Source organism: Acanthochromis polyacanthus, chromosome 2 (assembly GCF_021347895.1).
Source record: "Acanthochromis polyacanthus isolate Apoly-LR-REF ecotype Palm Island chromosome 2, KAUST_Apoly_ChrSc, whole genome shotgun sequence".
NCBI classification, from domain to species: Eukaryota; Metazoa; Chordata; class Actinopteri; family Pomacentridae; genus Acanthochromis; species Acanthochromis polyacanthus.
In genome coordinates, this window is record NC_067114.1 from 12,915,189 (window position 1) to 12,932,997 (window position 17,809).

Here is a 17,809-nt window from a genome sequence, read left to right on the forward strand (position 1 = left end):
GAAGTCACTCAAGCACATGAAAGAATCCAAAGAATGATCACCTTGTTAAGCATACACAAGTTTTCCCTCTTAAGCCCTGCAGCCTGCAGTCCCTATTAGTTTACTGCTTGGCTTGACACAGGAGAGAGAGAGAGAGAGATAATACCGTGGCACTTGAAAGGTCGATTTGTTTGTTCCACATAGAATAGCAACAAATGAAGGTCATGCCCCGACTACAATGGCCGGTCAGCCACAGCTCCATCTATTCACCTCCTTGTCCTGCTGCAGTCAGCTAAAGGAAGATTTAAACCGGGTCTATAAACTGTATTCTTGTTTTGTTACTTTAAAATGTTGAATTAAAGTGGATTTAATGTGGGGTTTTTTACATTCAGAGAAAAAACTAAAAAAAAAACAAGTTATCTCTAAATCAGGAGAGTTAAACTCATTTTAGTTCTGGGGCCACATTCAGCCCAATTTGCTCTCAAGTGGGCCAAACCAGCAAAATCACAGCAAAATAACCTAAAATAACAGCTTTGTTTTAGTGCAAAAAAGTACATTCTGAAAATGCTCACATTTAAGGAATTGTCTTTTTACAGAACATCATGAACAACCTGAAATTTCTTAAGACAAATGAGTTCAATTTCAGCAACATTATGCCTCAGTTTATCATTTATATCGTGTTTTACAAAGGAACAAAACATTTAGTCACAGGTATCTGGAACTGACTTATACAGTATTTTACTTTATGATCAAAATGACAAAAGTCGGACAAATAAAGACAAAAAACAACAAAACAAGACAAAATAAAATATTACAAAAATCATACGCAAATGGCAAAAGCGAGACACAAAACAACAAAAAATGAGACAAACAGCACGAAACAAAACAAAAAAAGAGACAAGAAATTAGACGAAAAAATTACAAAGCGACAAAAAAATTGACAAATGACAAAAACGAGACAAAAAAATTACAGAAATGGCACAAGACCAGAAATGACAAAAGCGAGAAACAAAACAAAAATGTAGACAAAAAACACAAACAAGACAAAAAACACAAACAAAAACGATACAAAACATCAAATAAAGCAAAACACAAAATGACAAAAACAAGACAAAAATAAACAAGACGAAAAGGAAACACAAAATGACAAAAACGAGAGAAAAAACTACAAAAAGCGTGACAAATAAGTCAGACAAAAAAACAGACAAAAACAAGACAAAATATTACAAAAATGAGACACAAAATGACAAAGAACAATGAGCAATCTAGCATTTCACTTTATGATGAAAACATCTTGTCATGGTCTAGAAATTATTTTAAATTTATGACTTTACAAATTTAAAACCTGCAGTTAATGTCTTCTCTTTCATTTTGACACTTTACAAAGTCGTCCTGCGGGCCGGTTTGGACCCTCTGGAGGGCCAGTTTTGACCCGCAGGCCGCATGTTTGACACCCCTGCTCTAAATATAATACAAACACGCCGCACTTTAATTGTGAGCTGCTGCTCCACTCCAGGAATCTGAAGGAGGTCAAAGCAGAACTCTGAAAGCTGATCGAACCCAAACACAGAATGCACGGGCGTTCATATGTTCCAGCAGGAAAAACACCGACCTGCCGAGCACGAAATTAAAGATAGATCTGCTATTGACACAGCTGCTCTGACCCCAGATTTTACCTGAAGATAAGTGAAGTCAGCAGCGATCATTAAACATGAAAGTGACTGAAAAGTTTTTCCTGCACTTTATTTTAGTAACTGTGACAAAACATGAACCTGTTTTACTTTTTTTTTTTTTTTTTTTTACAAATTTATGACTATTTTAGCTGATTTTTTAACTTAGATTCCCACTAATTTGTGAAAAGCTCAGGAGGAAATATTTCAACTAATTCAGCGCCCAACGTGATCATAGTGTGAACAGTTAAAGTTCACTTGACACACTCACATTAAAATACTGCGTGTAAGTTCATACATAAGTCACAAAAATGAAATGTTATTTTCTTACACACTCCAAAAAGCACCATTCTGTGTAATAATAAGTTTTCATTTCAACATTTTGCTGATAATACTTTCATCTAAGTGATAACTGAATATGTCACCCTTAACCAATAACTTTCTAATTCTTAAAAATGTATTAATTATTTAATCACCCTCTATTCGAAAATATGCTTTGCCTGTTTTTACTTCACTTTAATGTTTATTCTTCACTGAGCAGAATACTGAATGTTTGCCACTAGAACACAGGAACGTATATCTGTGGTAACCTTAAATATTGGAGAAAATATTTACACCCCAATACCAAACTCCATACTGTAAGAGTACTTCGTTACAAGTAAAAGCCCTGCATCAAAAATGGTAGCACAATGAAAGTATGGAAGTGTTAACACAAAAATGTACTTAAAGTATTAAAATGAAACGCATAACCATGTCTCCTGTGACAGTTCAACTACTAAATATTAAACTATTTGATTATAATTACTGATGCATTAACATAAAAGCAGGATTTATTGTTGTAGAAACAAATTATTTAATTTATAACGGGCTCGTCTGCGGATGATTTTCTCCATCAGTTTCTGAATTGTTTGGTTTTTATAAATTATAAAAAAACACAAAAATTCAAAATGTCATAACGAGTGCTCTAAACTTATTTAAAATGAAAGTTATTCGTTTTCTTTGTGTGCAAACACCTTGATTTTATAAAGGAGTTCTAAAGTACAGGAAGTAGAAGTGTCACAAAAAGGAGAAGACTCAAGTGAAGCACATCAGATTTTGTAGCAGAGTATTTATGTGAATATATGACTGAAATCTTGTGTGCTGTTAATTCTTAAAATCATGATGCATGAAATGTAATCAGCTCCACAAAACTCACATTATACTATTAATACTTGACTTGAGGGACGTACTTAAAATGAAAACACAAATGAGTATAAACAGTGTTTTTATGTTTAAAATGTGTCTATTTATTCACCAAGCAGGAGGGAGGTGAGAGTAACTGAAATTACTTTTATTTTAGTCTCAGCAGGATTTATAAACATACAGTTGTGTACAGAGAGGTAGCGGCAGGAATTAGTCTGGGTCCACTCTCAGTCAACACACAGTGCAAAACATCACAGTGTAGCAGAACAATGATTGTCAGTTTATGTCAGGAAAGTTCCTCGTTCAGTTCAAGGACAATCTGAGGCTTTAATTCAGATACACACATATGAGGTTAAACAGTCAGACTGAAACCACACTCAGGCCCCAGTTAGGAGAGAAAAACCCGAGAGAGAAGCAAAATCAAAGTGTATAAAACTGTCAGAAGCAACTGAATGGTTTAAATATTTGCAGTGTCATTATAACTGCATAAAATCTGAATCTGAGATGATGAAGTGATAACAGAAGTAACCTGTGTGATGAATGATGCTACAAGTGTATTGATCTCATGTTATTAGTCATCAAATGATATAAAACTGTATAAAAATTGCTGTGTACAAATTCCCTCATTTATTGTTCCCTAAAAAACCCATAAACGAATAAATAAAAAAAAACATCCTGGCACAACTCGCTTCATATATTCGGATTTGATTTTCATTCATAAAAAAAAAAGCAAATATAGTTTATTTATTTGGATGATACAAATTTATATTCAGATACTGTTTGTAAATTTAACATGTGATAGGCATAAAAAAGTAAGTGGTCATAACTTCAAGGCAGTACTGGGTGCGTTGGTTTACAGTGCATTAAAGACAGTCTTCAAGTTTGCTAAAGCTAGAATAATCATTGACAAGCATGTGTAATTCATTAGTAGAACTAACGAGGTCGGAATGCAGGCTTCATGTGGGAATGTCAAAATTAAAGAGTATATACATGTGATTTCTACGGGACAGAACGAAAACTCCAATGATTTCACCCATTAATCAAAGAGCTGCTCAAATAATACTGAGTGAATTTACAGACATTGAGACGGCACCGAGAATTAAATGAACTCTGGTGAGGTGAGGATTTTCACAAAAAATAATTCAATTTATCTCGCTTAGTGGCAAAGTCTCTTAAAATCCACGCAGACGGTTCAGTGTAATATCTACAGAAGCACATGGCACGGATCTCCAGCCGTTTGGTCCAACAGTGATGCGAGTAAAGCAGCTTTATTCCCGACGTCAGAGTTTGTTTATAAAGTGAAGGTCGACAAGATGTTGTCCTGACTTGAGGAGCGTTTGTAGCCCGAGGAGGAGCTGAAGTACGTTTCCCCGTCGGTGCTGATGTCGTCGTCGTCATCCAGGTTGTTGAGCAGCGGGGCAGAAGTGTTCTTACGCCTGGATGAGGAAAAACTGTATTTTATATGTATATTTGAAAAAAACAAAAACAAAAAATAAAGCAGGCAGGTCTATCTGTGAAAATAACAACACTACAGGGTTTTAGCCACAGTGTTTATATTAGTCGGGCAAGTTACTGATGTAAAGGGTTTTAGCAGCAATGCTTGGCCTTGTTATGTGACTTTCATCATGACATTCATTATCCTTTTCACTGGAAAACACTTAGATGAGCTGCATAAAAACGTAATCTTGACTCGTAGTGACCTTATTTATCTGTTCTATTTGTTTTCTAATTTATCATATTGAATTGTAAGGCACTTCATAAGTTTGTTTTCAAAAGTTGCTATACATAGTTATGTACTATTATTATCATTATTAATATAACAGTGGTCTCTTGTCTATTGCTGGGGTTGTATTTTAAGGCTTTATAAACCCTCCCCACACACTGGATAACACTGCAGAGCAAAACTATGAGCAGCGATCAGACGTCTATGTGGAGTGGATAAGGTGAGATGCTGAATGCTGCTACATGCAGGAGACAGAGGAGACTGATGCTATGATAGCTGAGCCAATCAGAGCCCAGCACTGTCTGCTATGCATTTTATTTCAGTTAAATATTCCTTTAATATGGTTTAATTATTTTTTTAAATATATTTTTATATTGTTTTCATGTTTTGGGCTATAAAATGCTTGTTTTACCACAAAAATAATTAAAATGATGTAGCGATCTCAAAGCCGGTCGCTATGACTGAACTGTTGTGCTGCAAAGCACCATGGGAGTTCGGGGAGTTGGGGGTTTAAATGTCATTATTGTGGTTTATGTCAGTGTTAATTATGCTTTTGTGGCTTAGTCAGCCTAGTTAGTTTGTTTCAGTGTTATGTTGTCAGGCCTGAGTGTGTTTGGTCACTTCCTGCTACATTTTCTGTAGTGTTGCGCTCTGTGTGTCAAAATAAGAGCATTTCTCAGTTGCAGAGGGCATAAAAGTATCCTTTCTCCAGCATCGTTCTTCAACGCAGCTCACCACAATGACAAATGTATAAAACACCTATATGCCACAAAATCCTGCAATATCGTGAAAATTCTGCAACATCAAAAGCGATTGAAAAATCCGCCATATAGTGAGACGGTGAAGAGCGAATTGCGATATGGCGAGGGACCATTGTATTATTGTTATTATTACCATTATTGCTATTAGCATTATTTTTATTACAACAGCTGAGAAACTGAGAATGCTTGTGTTTGATTTCTTCCTTTAAAGCACTGCCTTGTTCGCCGGTTCGTTTGTTTACCTCATCTCACTCCGCAGAGCTTTGAGCTGACTCTGGAGCTGCTCGTTGACCTCCTGTTGCTCATCCAGGTCTCTCTGCAGCTTCTTCTTTCCGTGCTCCAGTCGATCGATCTCCTCCTCTGCCTCATCCATCTGCCTCTTCAAGGCTTTTAGGCGCAGATTCAACTTCAAGAAGAAACACGAACCCCAGAGTTAAAAGGGTTCAACAAGCGCTGACACGCAGATGTCTGCTGTTCCTTTAATTCACGGTCTGTATGTAAATTGAGTTAAAGTGTGAAAATGAGTGTGTGTTGCATACTTGGTCCTTTTGATCTTGCATTGAGTGATGTTCTTCTTCAACTTGCATCATCATCTCTTTAACCTTTCTCTCCAGCCTGCGGTTTGCCAGCTGCAGGTTGGCCCGCTCCCTGAGACACATGCAGCGTAATACATCATCACACAGAAAACGCAGCACATAATTCTGACACTTTAGAACTCAAAGAATTAAGAGCTGCTCAGATTTTCTGCTGGGTTTGATTACCTTGAGTACCTCTGCTCCAGTGTAAGCTCCCACTTTGTATCCTAAATCCATCAGTGTCCAAGTATAAACTCTCCGCCATCCCCAACCTAATCAAACTCTCTACTTTCCAGTCAGCCTCCCCCATAAATCCTTTCTCTTCCATCACCTTAACCACAGCACCCTTCCCTATTCCCAGTCGGAGCCTTTGTCTCACCTTTCCTCCCCCTCCAGCCTCTCCTCCAGCTCCTGTATGCGATTTTCCAGCTGAGATACCAAGCCCTCTTTGTTGGACTTCTGGGAACCTTCTAAATGAGCTACTCTGGTCTTCAGATCTTTAGTCTAGAGGTGGCAGGGAGAGAGATGCATTTAGGTGCTTTACAAATGTACATTTATGCCGTAATCATATTTGTGAGCAGAGATTAACACGATGCACTAATTACAGAATGGATACATAAGAATGAAAGTGATGAAAATGTGAATGAAATGAGTTTGTGTTTTAACGCTGTGTGTAGCTGGTATCCTCCAGACAGGAGAGTGTGTACCTGTCTCTCCAGAGCCATCTTGTCACACTCCAGGTCCTGTCTGCTAGCCCTCTCCTGCAGGAGTTCATTTCTCATCTGCTCCACCTGTCAAGCCGAGTCCAGACACTGTCACCGCTACAGTCCCACACAGTCTGACAACAATTATCATCGGATGCCGTCTGAGTCTCGCTCACAACAGAAACCACCGCGGCGGCCTGTGAGTCAAAATGCTAAACAATAGAGGAGTTCATGCTGGAAGAGCCCGGGTTAATTGGCGAGCTGGATTTTCTTGCTCGGCTGCATTCCGGCTTCGGTTATGATTGTCATGTCAACTCTCAGTGTAAGCAGGTTGCAACACAAAGAAACAAAACCAAACAAAAATCTAACACAGTAGTCTCTATGAAGAATATGCAGTTGTAGATAGCATATAAATGATTAGTATTTAACACAGGTGTAGGTGTTTGACACATAAATACAAAACTACAACAAGCAGCCTGTTACCTTAGCTTAACAAAAAAATGGAAATAGGTGGAAACAACTAGACTGGTTCTGTCTAGAGGTAAAAGACATCCAACTCTGTCTCTAAAACTTTATGCATCCTTAAAAATGTGATAATGACAAGTTGTGGCTATATACAAATGTGTTTATAGCCAATCATAGAGATGTTTGAAGCATATTTGCTTACGGAGTTAGTTTTTTTCACTGTATCCTGTATTTATAGGAAGTAGAATCCGACTGATACTGGATTTTTAGGCTGAAACTTTAGGTAGTAAGCAATTCTAACAGTGACATATTGGCCAATATGATGGAGTTATATTGAAACAAAAAAAATCCCAGGGGCATTATGTATTTCACAAACCACCTAAAAAGACAAACGTGAACTCTCCACTCTTTGCTACATGTGCTGCAGACAGTGCAGAGAGGTTTTGTAAACAATGGAGTCGGAGCTGCTATGTGTTGACACCATTTCTAAATTACCCAAAGCATCTTTTCCTGCACTATATTCTGTAAAAAGACCGTCTGATGTACATTACCGGTGTATCTGTGGCAGGCCAATATCAGCTGAAAATACCGGCCAACTAATACATCAGTCAGGCTGATAAGATGACCGCCTGATAGCCTTGAAGTTAACAGTTGTGATAGTGGTATAGGTCATTCCATCTAACTCCCAAGAAAAAAGCAAACTCCCAAAATGTCAAACTATTCCGTTAATACTGATGTTGTCGCACATCGACTCACAGCACATCAGATCAACTGAGAGGCCTGACTGCATGACTGTTTGGTGATAGCCTAGTTCAAAAGGAGAGAGAATGAAAACTAATCGATACAGCAGTGATGGTTCTTTCTCTGTGAGAGGAGCTTAGAATTGGTGATATTTTATGCCAATTAGTGGGTGACAGTGGGCTGCTCTGATGAACGATGGCCCCTATAACTGGTACACCCAGCACAGTGCTTGAGGGAGCTGAATCAGCAGACTGGAACATACAGCGAAACTAATCTGCTTTGTGAGAGACGGCAGGAGAGGAGAGGGGAGATTACTCTCATTTAGACAGGAGAGGAGCACCTGGTGCCAGGAGAGACGCAGGTGTTCTTCCTGCTGCCTCCGCTGAAGCCCCACCAACCCTCCACCCCATAGCCATACATCCCTCCTCGTCCACACACACACACACACACGTATGCAGGCGTGTGCACACTCACAGACACACACCACTTGCACTCAACCTACTCCACTCTTGCCGCACAAAGCTCGGGTGTTGCCTTGACAACCGACCTCAGCCTCATGCTGAACCAATGCCACTTTGTCACAATGCCACTCTCTTCTCTCTGCCAGGAATTTTTTAAAAGGGAAACCATTTAAGGCGATTTAAATACTCTACTCAACCACACTAAGGTTCTCTTGATGCTGCTACACACTTTATTTAAAATTTTGGTCACAACTATTGAGTTGGTGTCAGTTTCAGACCAAGACTTGTGACAAAGGCCCATCCTACGAGCCTTTCTTTGGATCTCACAGTCTTCTAAGATTAAAGAGCTGCCAAAGAAACTCTGACACTGAACTCTATACACTACACAAGATGTACACATTAGCATAAAACTATAAGGGTTACAATAAAGTAGTGTTACTTCAAAAACTCCAGAGCCAACTTCCTTCCACTGATTAGTGAGATTTCTCCTGTGAACAAACAACAGTTCTTAAAGCACATGTACTTTATCTAAATCTTACTTCACAGTGCCTCCGTCAGCAGCTTTATCACAGAGGAAGGAAAACTGGAGCATTTGCTTGCAAGGATATAAAAACTGACCTCGAGCACAAGAATTCGAGTTGTTCTCTAGCTGGAGTTACTGAATGTAATTTCCAAGTGAACTCCACAACCTGAAAACTTGAGACATTTGGCAGCTTGCATATTTTGGCTCAGGCGGTGCATTAAGAAGGGCCTTTTGTGACTGATGCATGAAAATTGGATAGACACTCTCAGACCATGCTGGCAAGCAGCCAACCTGAATGATTATGCAAGATCATCTTACAAAGCAATAACCTGTCCACTTCATTTAAACCACAAATAAACGGAGAATTCTGGAGTGTGGATATTACATATAAGGACACAGACTGCACACATGCACCGATATAATCCTCCAACCTGCACAAGAACACCGTGCATTTACTCTGTCAGGGCACATTTCAGACCTGGAACTGTTACATGGAGGTCACATGTTCATTTAATTTAGAGATTAGTAGTTGCAGTTGTGATGTTAGAGGTGGAAGACAAAGCAACAGGAGATCTGGATATCATTTACAGACTGAAATGGAACAGACATGTCTGTGTGAGCATGGACAGCAGGTCACTGACACAGGTGAGCACTGATAACGAGAATGTGCTGAGTGTGTGTGTGTTGTACCTGCTCTCGTCCTCGGTCTATCCTGTCCATCAGCTGGTCTCCGCTCTGACGCTCCTCGTCAAGATTTAACTCCAGCTGAGCAATCCTCTCCTGCAAAATGAAGCCGTACAGTCATTCAGTGTTGCCATCTCTGCTCTCTATGAAAATCCGGCTTTGGTTTTGAAAAAGTGTGGTCTTTTGAAGCATCCAAGTGTCTTTTGACATTATACAGTCTGCTAAAGACCAAGCCTTTGTCAGCAGGGCTTTACTTGGCATCGTTATGTACCTCCATGAGCCTGATGTGACGGGATTTGTCCTCTTTAGCGTGGGAGTTTGTCTCAGCCTCCACTTCCAGATCATGGACCTTTTTCTCCAGCGTCTTTTCCCTGAGCACTGCCTCGTCTCGTTCCCTCTGACACTGACGCAGGTCCTCTTCCCGGTGTGACAACTACAACATAATGTATTCATTTGCTTTAACACCTTAAAAATACCAATTTTGTCCTATACACATACTTGGTCTACAGAGAATGTTTTCACTCTGGTTCCTAAGCAATGAGGCTGGTCTAGTATGGGTTCAGTGTCTCATTAAAGGACCCTCAGCAGGTTGTAAATACTTCTGCACTAAGTGCAGATTAACCCGAGCCCTCCTGTTGAAAGTTCATCTCCTTGTTTGATATGTCACCTTGATTCTTATCAAGTATTGTTGCTGTGGCAACGACCAACAATTTAGTTGGTGCTTAGAGAAAATATTATATAGTTCCCCTGAGTGACTAATGAATTCAGCACAGCTAGTGTTTCCCTCAGAAGCAGAGCCCCCCACAGCTGGAAAACTGCCCCCACTGCTTAATGCTAAAACAATGGAAATTCATCATCTGCCCTCATTTCTCACCCACAACAAATATTTGGCCATTACTGCAGAATTGCTACATATTTCATCATGTAAATATTTAGGACTTCATTTAAAGCATGGCATTGTAATAAGTATAACTGGATAATTGTGCGTCCTCTCTCAGGACATGAACAGCTATAAGCAAGTTTGGAAATTACAGTCTTAATGAATTTATGCATTAGACGTGGGAAGTGAAAAATCTCCCTTTATGCAGCCTGCAAGGTCAAATCATCCTTAAAAAGAGATTTAAATCCATTAGACGTTATAAGGAAACAAAGAGAGACAAAGCCTAAACTTGTAGTTCAGTAATGATCTGCCAAGTTCACATGGGTGGAGACTGACAGGACATTGGAGAGCAGCTGGAAAAGTGGATTCACTGGCTCGGTCCAGAGCAATCGGTTTCTCGGGAGAGGTGGAGGAGGAGGATGTGAATCAGTCAACACAGCTTTCACAACAATGATATCACAGCACTGACATCCTCCTCTTCCTGTCAGCCAGCTGGACAAAGATACATCAGCGTGGATGTAGACAGAAAAAAGGAAGAACCTGGACACTGACCTCATCCTGACATATGAACTAAACTTACTATCACATGACATAAAAGGCCGTATCTGGAACATCCAGATCAGCAAATCAGCAAAACTGTGTGACAGCATGTTATGCATGAGAAATGAAGTCTGCAACTAATAACTCCAGTATCCAGAGAATAGTTCCTCCCACAGAAGGGATGGTCAGTGTTCTTTTTTTCTTTGCAAGGAGGCCTCTTAGACTGAAAATCCCAGCACAGCCTGCCTCTGTTAAAAGGTACCCAGCAGAGCTTTCATTATAAACAGACACAGCTTTGTTTACAGGGTTACATTTATAGTGCACTGTGTATCCTTAAGGTCTAACAAACACGTTTAATGCATTTCCTTCCCCGTAAAACATTAGCAAACCCCTCTCTTTATGTTTGTGAAATCTGCATCGTCTCCATCGCCTTGCTTACAGTCATCCTCTTCTCTTCCGTCATTGGCACATTAGCTTTAATAACTTTTGCCTCGCCATGCAATAAAGAGTTATGAGTATTGCTTCTCCCTTTGTGCACACGACACAAACAATCAAAGGGACTGCTGCTGCTCTTATCTGTCTTTTTGTTACTTAGCCACTTTAAATCTCAGAACATATAAATTCACCGAAACGGAGAGCGTCAGATTCATACTTTCTCAAATGCTTTGGAAAACAGCAATATATACAACTGCCACAGAAGCATTTTAATCAATTATCTTAGGACCTTTACACAAAGTGGATAAGTCTCACAAAACTGCAGATGGATGCCAGAGGAGAAGATGTTTTATGTACCGTTGTCTGCATTACTCCCTTGATGCTTTTTCCTATTTTTCTGGATATGCAACATTACATCTCACATCGTCCTGAAGTTCTTTTGCTTTTACTTGGCTACAAAACTGTTTGTGTGGTCACCATAAAGACAATGTCAACCACCCAACCTCCTTAAATAAATGTTTGATATAGAAATAAAACAACACAAGCCACCTACATTCTAATGTGAATTATTCACATCCATCTATTCGTACTTTCAACAAAAACACTCTCCACATTCCAAAGTGCTGACAAAGACAGACTGCTTGACTGAAAACTATGCAGAGGGGTCACACGTTAAGTTTTACTATTATGGTGTTACAAGCATACATCAAGGGGAATGCAGCGGAAAGCAATGCATTTCTCTTCTAACCATAACAATGATCGCAAACATTAATTTAAATAAAGAGCAGAGGCTTTCTTTGACTTGACTGGGCTACATTCCTTCACTTTAATGTTAATCACAATGCTTAGGGTTTGAAAGGGCAGCAGGGAGCAGAAATACCAAAGTGATGACATCGCTCTCTGAAAGAAGAGAATGAGGTTGGTGGAAGGGTTCAAACTGGTCAAATCAGAACAATGGCTCATCGTCTGCTGCTCTGCATGGGAGGGATAAGTTGGCCTGACTAATGATGGTCTTGATCTGACCACTCTCCCTGAAATCCACGTCAGCCTCCAAATCTGTGGTCCTCTCTGAGTACCCATTACGCCAAAAGACGCTGCCATAGTTCTTGTTACCTCTTCTTGCAGGGTTTTGGTAGTCAGCAGGTACTTCTCCAGCTCCTGCCCTCGCTCCTTCAGGAGCCTTTGCAGCTCCGTCAGCTCCCGACGGTTCTTCTCCTTATAAATATCAATCTGCTGTTGCAGCTCCAGAGTAGACGACTGCGACGCATCCACAATATCATTCATCTGTCCAGTGGGAGAGACAGACAAGGCAATAGAATGAAAATGATAATAATGACGTGGCTCAGATTTGGTTTGAAGGTATTTTATTAAGCCTAAATGCTGCATCAACTTTAAATATCAAGCTGGAATCCTTTTGAAGTACACATTATAATCTGAATCTTACTTTGATTATTTGATGAAGATTCTTTAGTCTGAAAATGTTTTTCTTTTCTGTAACCATTTTTTCATCTTAAGCACTTGGTTCTGCACTCATTGGAGAATATAATATTTAAGAACTCAATTCTTTGCTTAACAAAAGATGATGTTTGGCCACAAAATGTATTTGAACCTAAGATTGACTATGACTTTGCTTTGCAACTTGGAAACAGACCCAAACTTGAAGACAACCATCTGAGATAAGCTCTAATTAAGTGATTATTACTGGGATGGATGTTGCTGTGCTAAAGTATACTCACCTCTTTCTGAAGTTTCTCCACTGTACGGTCCAGCAGCCTCCTCTCATCCTCTATGTCATTCTTCATGTTCTTGAACTGCTCCTTCTGAGTCTTCTCCTCCTGCAACCTCTCCTCCAACTCCTTGTGGTCGCTGCTCAGTTTGGTCAAGTTCCTCTGCAGAAGTATACAGAAATAAGGGTTTCAGACTGTGTGGTCATTTCTCTACATGCAGCGGAGAGCAGTGCTGCTAATCTTACCTGCACATCCTCCAGCCGGATGGTCAGTGCTCGGTTGGCACGAGACATCTCCTCTTCTTGCTCTTTAATTTCAGCCAAAGACTCATCGAGCTGTTTTTTCTCTCTCTGTAGAGTAGACATTGCGACACAGAATACTTTAATATGGTGTAATGCCAAAGTGGCAACAATAAAATAAAACTTGCATCAGTGGCAGTTCTGTGACTAATGCAGTCTTTGTACTTTTTGGCTCCTCACCTCAAGTCGGCCAGCTTTATCTCCCAGTCTGCTCTCCTGTAGCTTGGCCTCATCGATGATTCGGTTGAGTTTGGCCACTTCATTTTCCAGCTCTTGTGCCCTCCTGCGCAGCCGCTCAGCTTCTTTAGTCAGCCGCCCCGCTTGGCCCTCCGCTGCTCCCTTGGCTGCCTCCACTTCAGCCTTCTCTCGGACCACTGCTGCGCCACTCTGCAGATCAGAACAAGACACGAGGCTTCAGTTCAAAGGAAGCAGGAGTCTGTGACACAGTGATGCATGATGGAACATTTGAGACCATCTCAAACGCCTCATATAACAAAAGCTATTTGTAGGGCTCAGTTTCTCACTGAACCTTTGTTGCTGTGGACACACAGAACAACAATGCCTTCCTGTAATTCTCTCACACTTCATAATAAACCACAATTGAAGGCAACTAAATCTGAGCTTTCATTAGTGTCTGTTGATTGATATCAAGGCTGACCTGCTAGTCTCATGTGGTACTGTGACCACTACTTATTCTGAAATATTTAGATATTATTACAGGTTGTTAAACGGTGTTAGTCTGCACCTGTGGCAGGTCAGTGGCAGAGTTAATGGACAGTCCTGTGAGTCTGTGAATGAAAAGTCTGCCAAAATGCTGACGTTTCAATGCCAAACGCCAAGCAGGAGAGAAACAACAGAGATGGAAAATGACAACTGACAAGAAGCACACGACAAGGAGGATGTTTCAGTAGCAATGACCCCCTTCTGGTGAATTACAGCATCAGTAGGCAACAGGTTTGCAGAAAGTTACTTGGCAACAAGATTTCTGTGGCAGCAAGGTGGAATGTCCCAAAACTGGTTTGACGGTTTATCGTAGTTCACTGAGTTATGCACACATGGCCACTGTGGATGCAGAGAAACAACAGAGCACATCTGCAGAATCTACAGTTACTGTTTCACTATATGACAGCTGAAAGGTGAAATATTAAATCAAACAAATGCTCAAGGTGTGGAAATGTGTCAAAGGTTTGATTAAGTTCAACGCTGACTCTCTGCACAGGCAGGTTATTCATTGTTTTGCATCACATACATTGCTGCTATCTAAGTGTGACACTACATACATGTGTGTGTACAAAAGCATGAAAGCACACACACCCTTCTGCCTTAAGGAACCAAGTGACTGAATTGTAAATCAGCTGGTGACACACTCATAAAAGGTAGCAGCAAAAAAACATCATCAAAACAAATTGTGGAACTACAAACTGGTTTGCTGTAATAACCCAGACCACAAACAATTTACTGCTAAATAACACTGTAATAATCAGTATGAGGAAATATGTTAAGAACTGGAATGTTCAAAAAACTGTGTTAAACTCTGCCTTTTGACGGTGGTAGCTTATTCATACAATCATAAAATTTGTTTCGGCTGGAATCTATAGTCTACGATCTTTCATCCCTTACTGCCCTTTTGTGACTAATGTACAAGGCACTTGCTGGTCAGCTTTTCTTGTCGTCACTGTGCACGAACAGAGGCACTACCTGTACCAGAAAGGTGACAGGTGCCTCCCTGCTTCACTGCTGGCAGACCAGTCAGACCTGTTCCCTCCGTCACTGCAGAGCCACCCTCATCAACGCCTCACTGGGTCATTTAGTTTGGTTAAAGGAGCAAGAACCAGACTCAGTACTGAGATAACATTGTCTCAATGGTCACGATCTGCCAAACAAACAAAAATGAAAAACAGACGGCAAGCACACAAACAAATTCAGCCTTTTGTTTTAATAACCTAAAACTAGAAAGAAAAAATCATATGCAGAAAAGACTGTAGTTGAAGTCCTCAGCATCACAAAGTGCAGTCTCCAAAATTGCCCTCGAGTTGAACTGACATCTCTCTCAACAAAATCTGATGTTAGAGCTGTTGTCCTCACTAAACTCTGTTAAAGTTTTAGCTGTCTATACTGAGTAAATAAATTTGGGGGATTCTGGGTAAATGCATGTGTTTGGGCCCTGATGATCTGATGTCGTGTTGTGTCACACAGCTTCCTCATGCTGCTTTGAAAACTCATATATTAAAGTGTTTGTTGCCAAATCTCTTCTATGGATTGGAGGTTGTGTTCAGTGTGAAAGCTAAAGAAAAAAGAAAATAAAAATGGGTTGTCCAGGATGTAGGGCTAAACACAGCTTCCACTACAATAATAAAGCATTGACAGTGTATGTCAGGATTGTGTCTGTGCTCCATTTTAACAACATGCTGAACATAACAAGTTGAGCCCCAACACTTGTGCTCCTGTCCCACTTCCCACACTGGGTCACATGTGTTAAAAACATGAGCAAAGCTGCCCAGCCAGAAAGAAAGAGGCCCTGCTGCTGTCCGTGAGAAGAAGCAGGATTAGACTCAGTGATGCGAGACCCATCTTCATTAATACTTTCCCTTCGGTAACATTAATGTATTTTGAGTGTTTTGATCTGATACATTTATTACATTACATCACTACTGTGTCAATGCTACTCATGGAGGGAGAAAGGCATTCATGGAAATTTCTCATGACACTTCACTAACCAGATTCTTTTCTGATTCACTGCTACAAAAAGTTAATAATTCTCTAAATGTATTAAAGCCTTATTAAAGTTTACCTAACAATCACTGACGGATTAGTGCTAACAAAACAAACTTATCAGCTATTAGACAATGATTTGTTTAATTTGTCTATTCAATACACTTCTTTTTCACTTTCACAAAAACACAGACAAGATGAGGTGGCTTCAGGCTATTAGTACAATTCCACAGAAGAATATACACTAATATCATACTGCTCAAGCTTTTTCTTCCCTCTAAACTCAAAGTTTGACTTGGGTTCTCGTGTGTACTCAAACTGTTTATCCAAAGTTGCACATTAACTAACTTTGTTCAGTCTTTGAAGTACAGCATGAATGCTGAAGTCAAGTGCATGATCTGAGTCGTGTGCTGCGGTGAAATCTTGGCTCTCTCAGTTATTCCCAATGAATCTGGGCACTGCAACAAACCACCATGTAAAATCCACAAACTACCTCTGTGTCGTTCAGTTTCCTTCCTTCATTCTGTATTTCTGAGTAACTTCTAGAAATGCCATACTAAAGATTACTCCCTGAATCAGGCAACAGATTCAAATTCAAAAGCACAGTAAACATTATTATCTACATACACCATTATATAAACATTTGAGCTACATGTAACAACGTCCAAATGCAGCTCTGAGAAAACCATACTTCAGCAAAGGTGTGATTTAGTATTTTTAAATACCATGCAGAATTGCTGTCAGAAAAAAAAGTGGTTTCTCCCAATTAAGACATTTTCCACACTGCCAGCTGCTAACATTTCCTCAATTCTCTCCCTTCTATTCCTGCTGTCGCATTGAATGTGCTCTGCTTTTTTTTTAAAGAAAAATATGTTGGAGGTATTTTTCCATATGTCCCCAGTCAACCATCTGGCACGTCTGCAAGAACATGTTCACAAAACACAACAGTACACAAAATGACAAACAGTGCAGATGTTGTTAATATACCTGATGAGGGTTTGCTTTAACTTATTGCACCTTTCAAACGGCCATGATAATTTACTAAAGTTATAGTATGTTAAATAAGTAAAAATGCTTTCGAGTCTCTTTCAAAATAATTCCGTAATTACTTTTTAAATTTAAACAATAAACTCCACTGCCAACCTCTGCAGAAATGACTACGGCTTCAACGTAGGAATGTTTCTGTATCTACAGCGCTCCTGTGCCTCTCCGCTATGAAGAAGAGTGGATTGGAGTAATCGCCAAAACTCTTTCGTTTCTCTGTCGTTAGTTGGCTTCTCAGTGTAAAGGCTGACTTCTCAGTATAACATGTCAGCATCTTTTGCCTTCAGGGCTTCAGTCTGACCAAAGAGTTTAGAGCTTTTCAAAAACTAAAATATATAGAGAAGGCAATAACACGCCTTTTAACTCTTCTATTCTCTGTCAGTACACAAAGCAACAGAATATGAGTCTCTGACAAGCGTTTTGTGTTCATTAGCCTGCCACTTGTTTACTAGTTGGTTGGCGGGAGACAGACTGAAGTCACTGATCCTGTTTGTCCCTTCAATTTTTGACAACTGAAGTGTAGTCTTGTGTCAATAAAAAATGCCTTTGCCGCCTTTGGCAAAGGAGAAGCTAAAATTCCACGCACAGCTTAAACTGTTCAAGGTCATGCAGACCACAGGTCCCAATTTCCCATATCAGACTATCTACCCTCATATCAGGAAACGAAATATAAAAAACTTCTTTGGCAGTGCCTTGATTTGCTT

The 17,809-nt window shown here is 39.9% G+C and overlaps 1 protein-coding gene across 2 annotated transcripts in view; it reads right to left on the minus strand.

Annotated features, from left to right (window-relative positions):
• Window positions 1–2,958: 2,958 nt before the first annotated feature.
• cgnl1 (cingulin-like 1) overlaps window positions 2,959–17,809 on the minus strand; it is a 31,807-nt gene continuing 16,956 nt past the window's right edge. The window contains exons 9-19 of one of the 2 annotated variants that reach the window (XM_022212995.2): window positions 13,530–13,736; window positions 13,296–13,400; window positions 13,060–13,212; window positions 12,437–12,607; window positions 9,740–9,901; window positions 9,475–9,564; window positions 6,598–6,681; window positions 6,270–6,394; window positions 5,855–5,963; window positions 5,558–5,721; window positions 2,959–4,267 (exon numbers count right to left, since the gene is read on the minus strand). In XM_022212995.2, the coding sequence (XP_022068687.2) occupies window positions 4,123–4,267; window positions 5,558–5,721; window positions 5,855–5,963; window positions 6,270–6,394; window positions 6,598–6,681; window positions 9,475–9,564; window positions 9,740–9,901; window positions 12,437–12,607; window positions 13,060–13,212; window positions 13,296–13,400; window positions 13,530–13,736 (1,515 nt within the window). In that variant the 3' untranslated portion in view covers window positions 2,959–4,122. The remainder of the gene's footprint in view (window positions 4,268–5,557; window positions 5,722–5,854; window positions 5,964–6,269; window positions 6,395–6,597; window positions 6,682–9,474; window positions 9,565–9,739; window positions 9,902–12,436; window positions 12,608–13,059; window positions 13,213–13,295; window positions 13,401–13,529; window positions 13,737–17,809) is intronic. The other variant, XM_022212996.2, reaches the window with a different exon arrangement.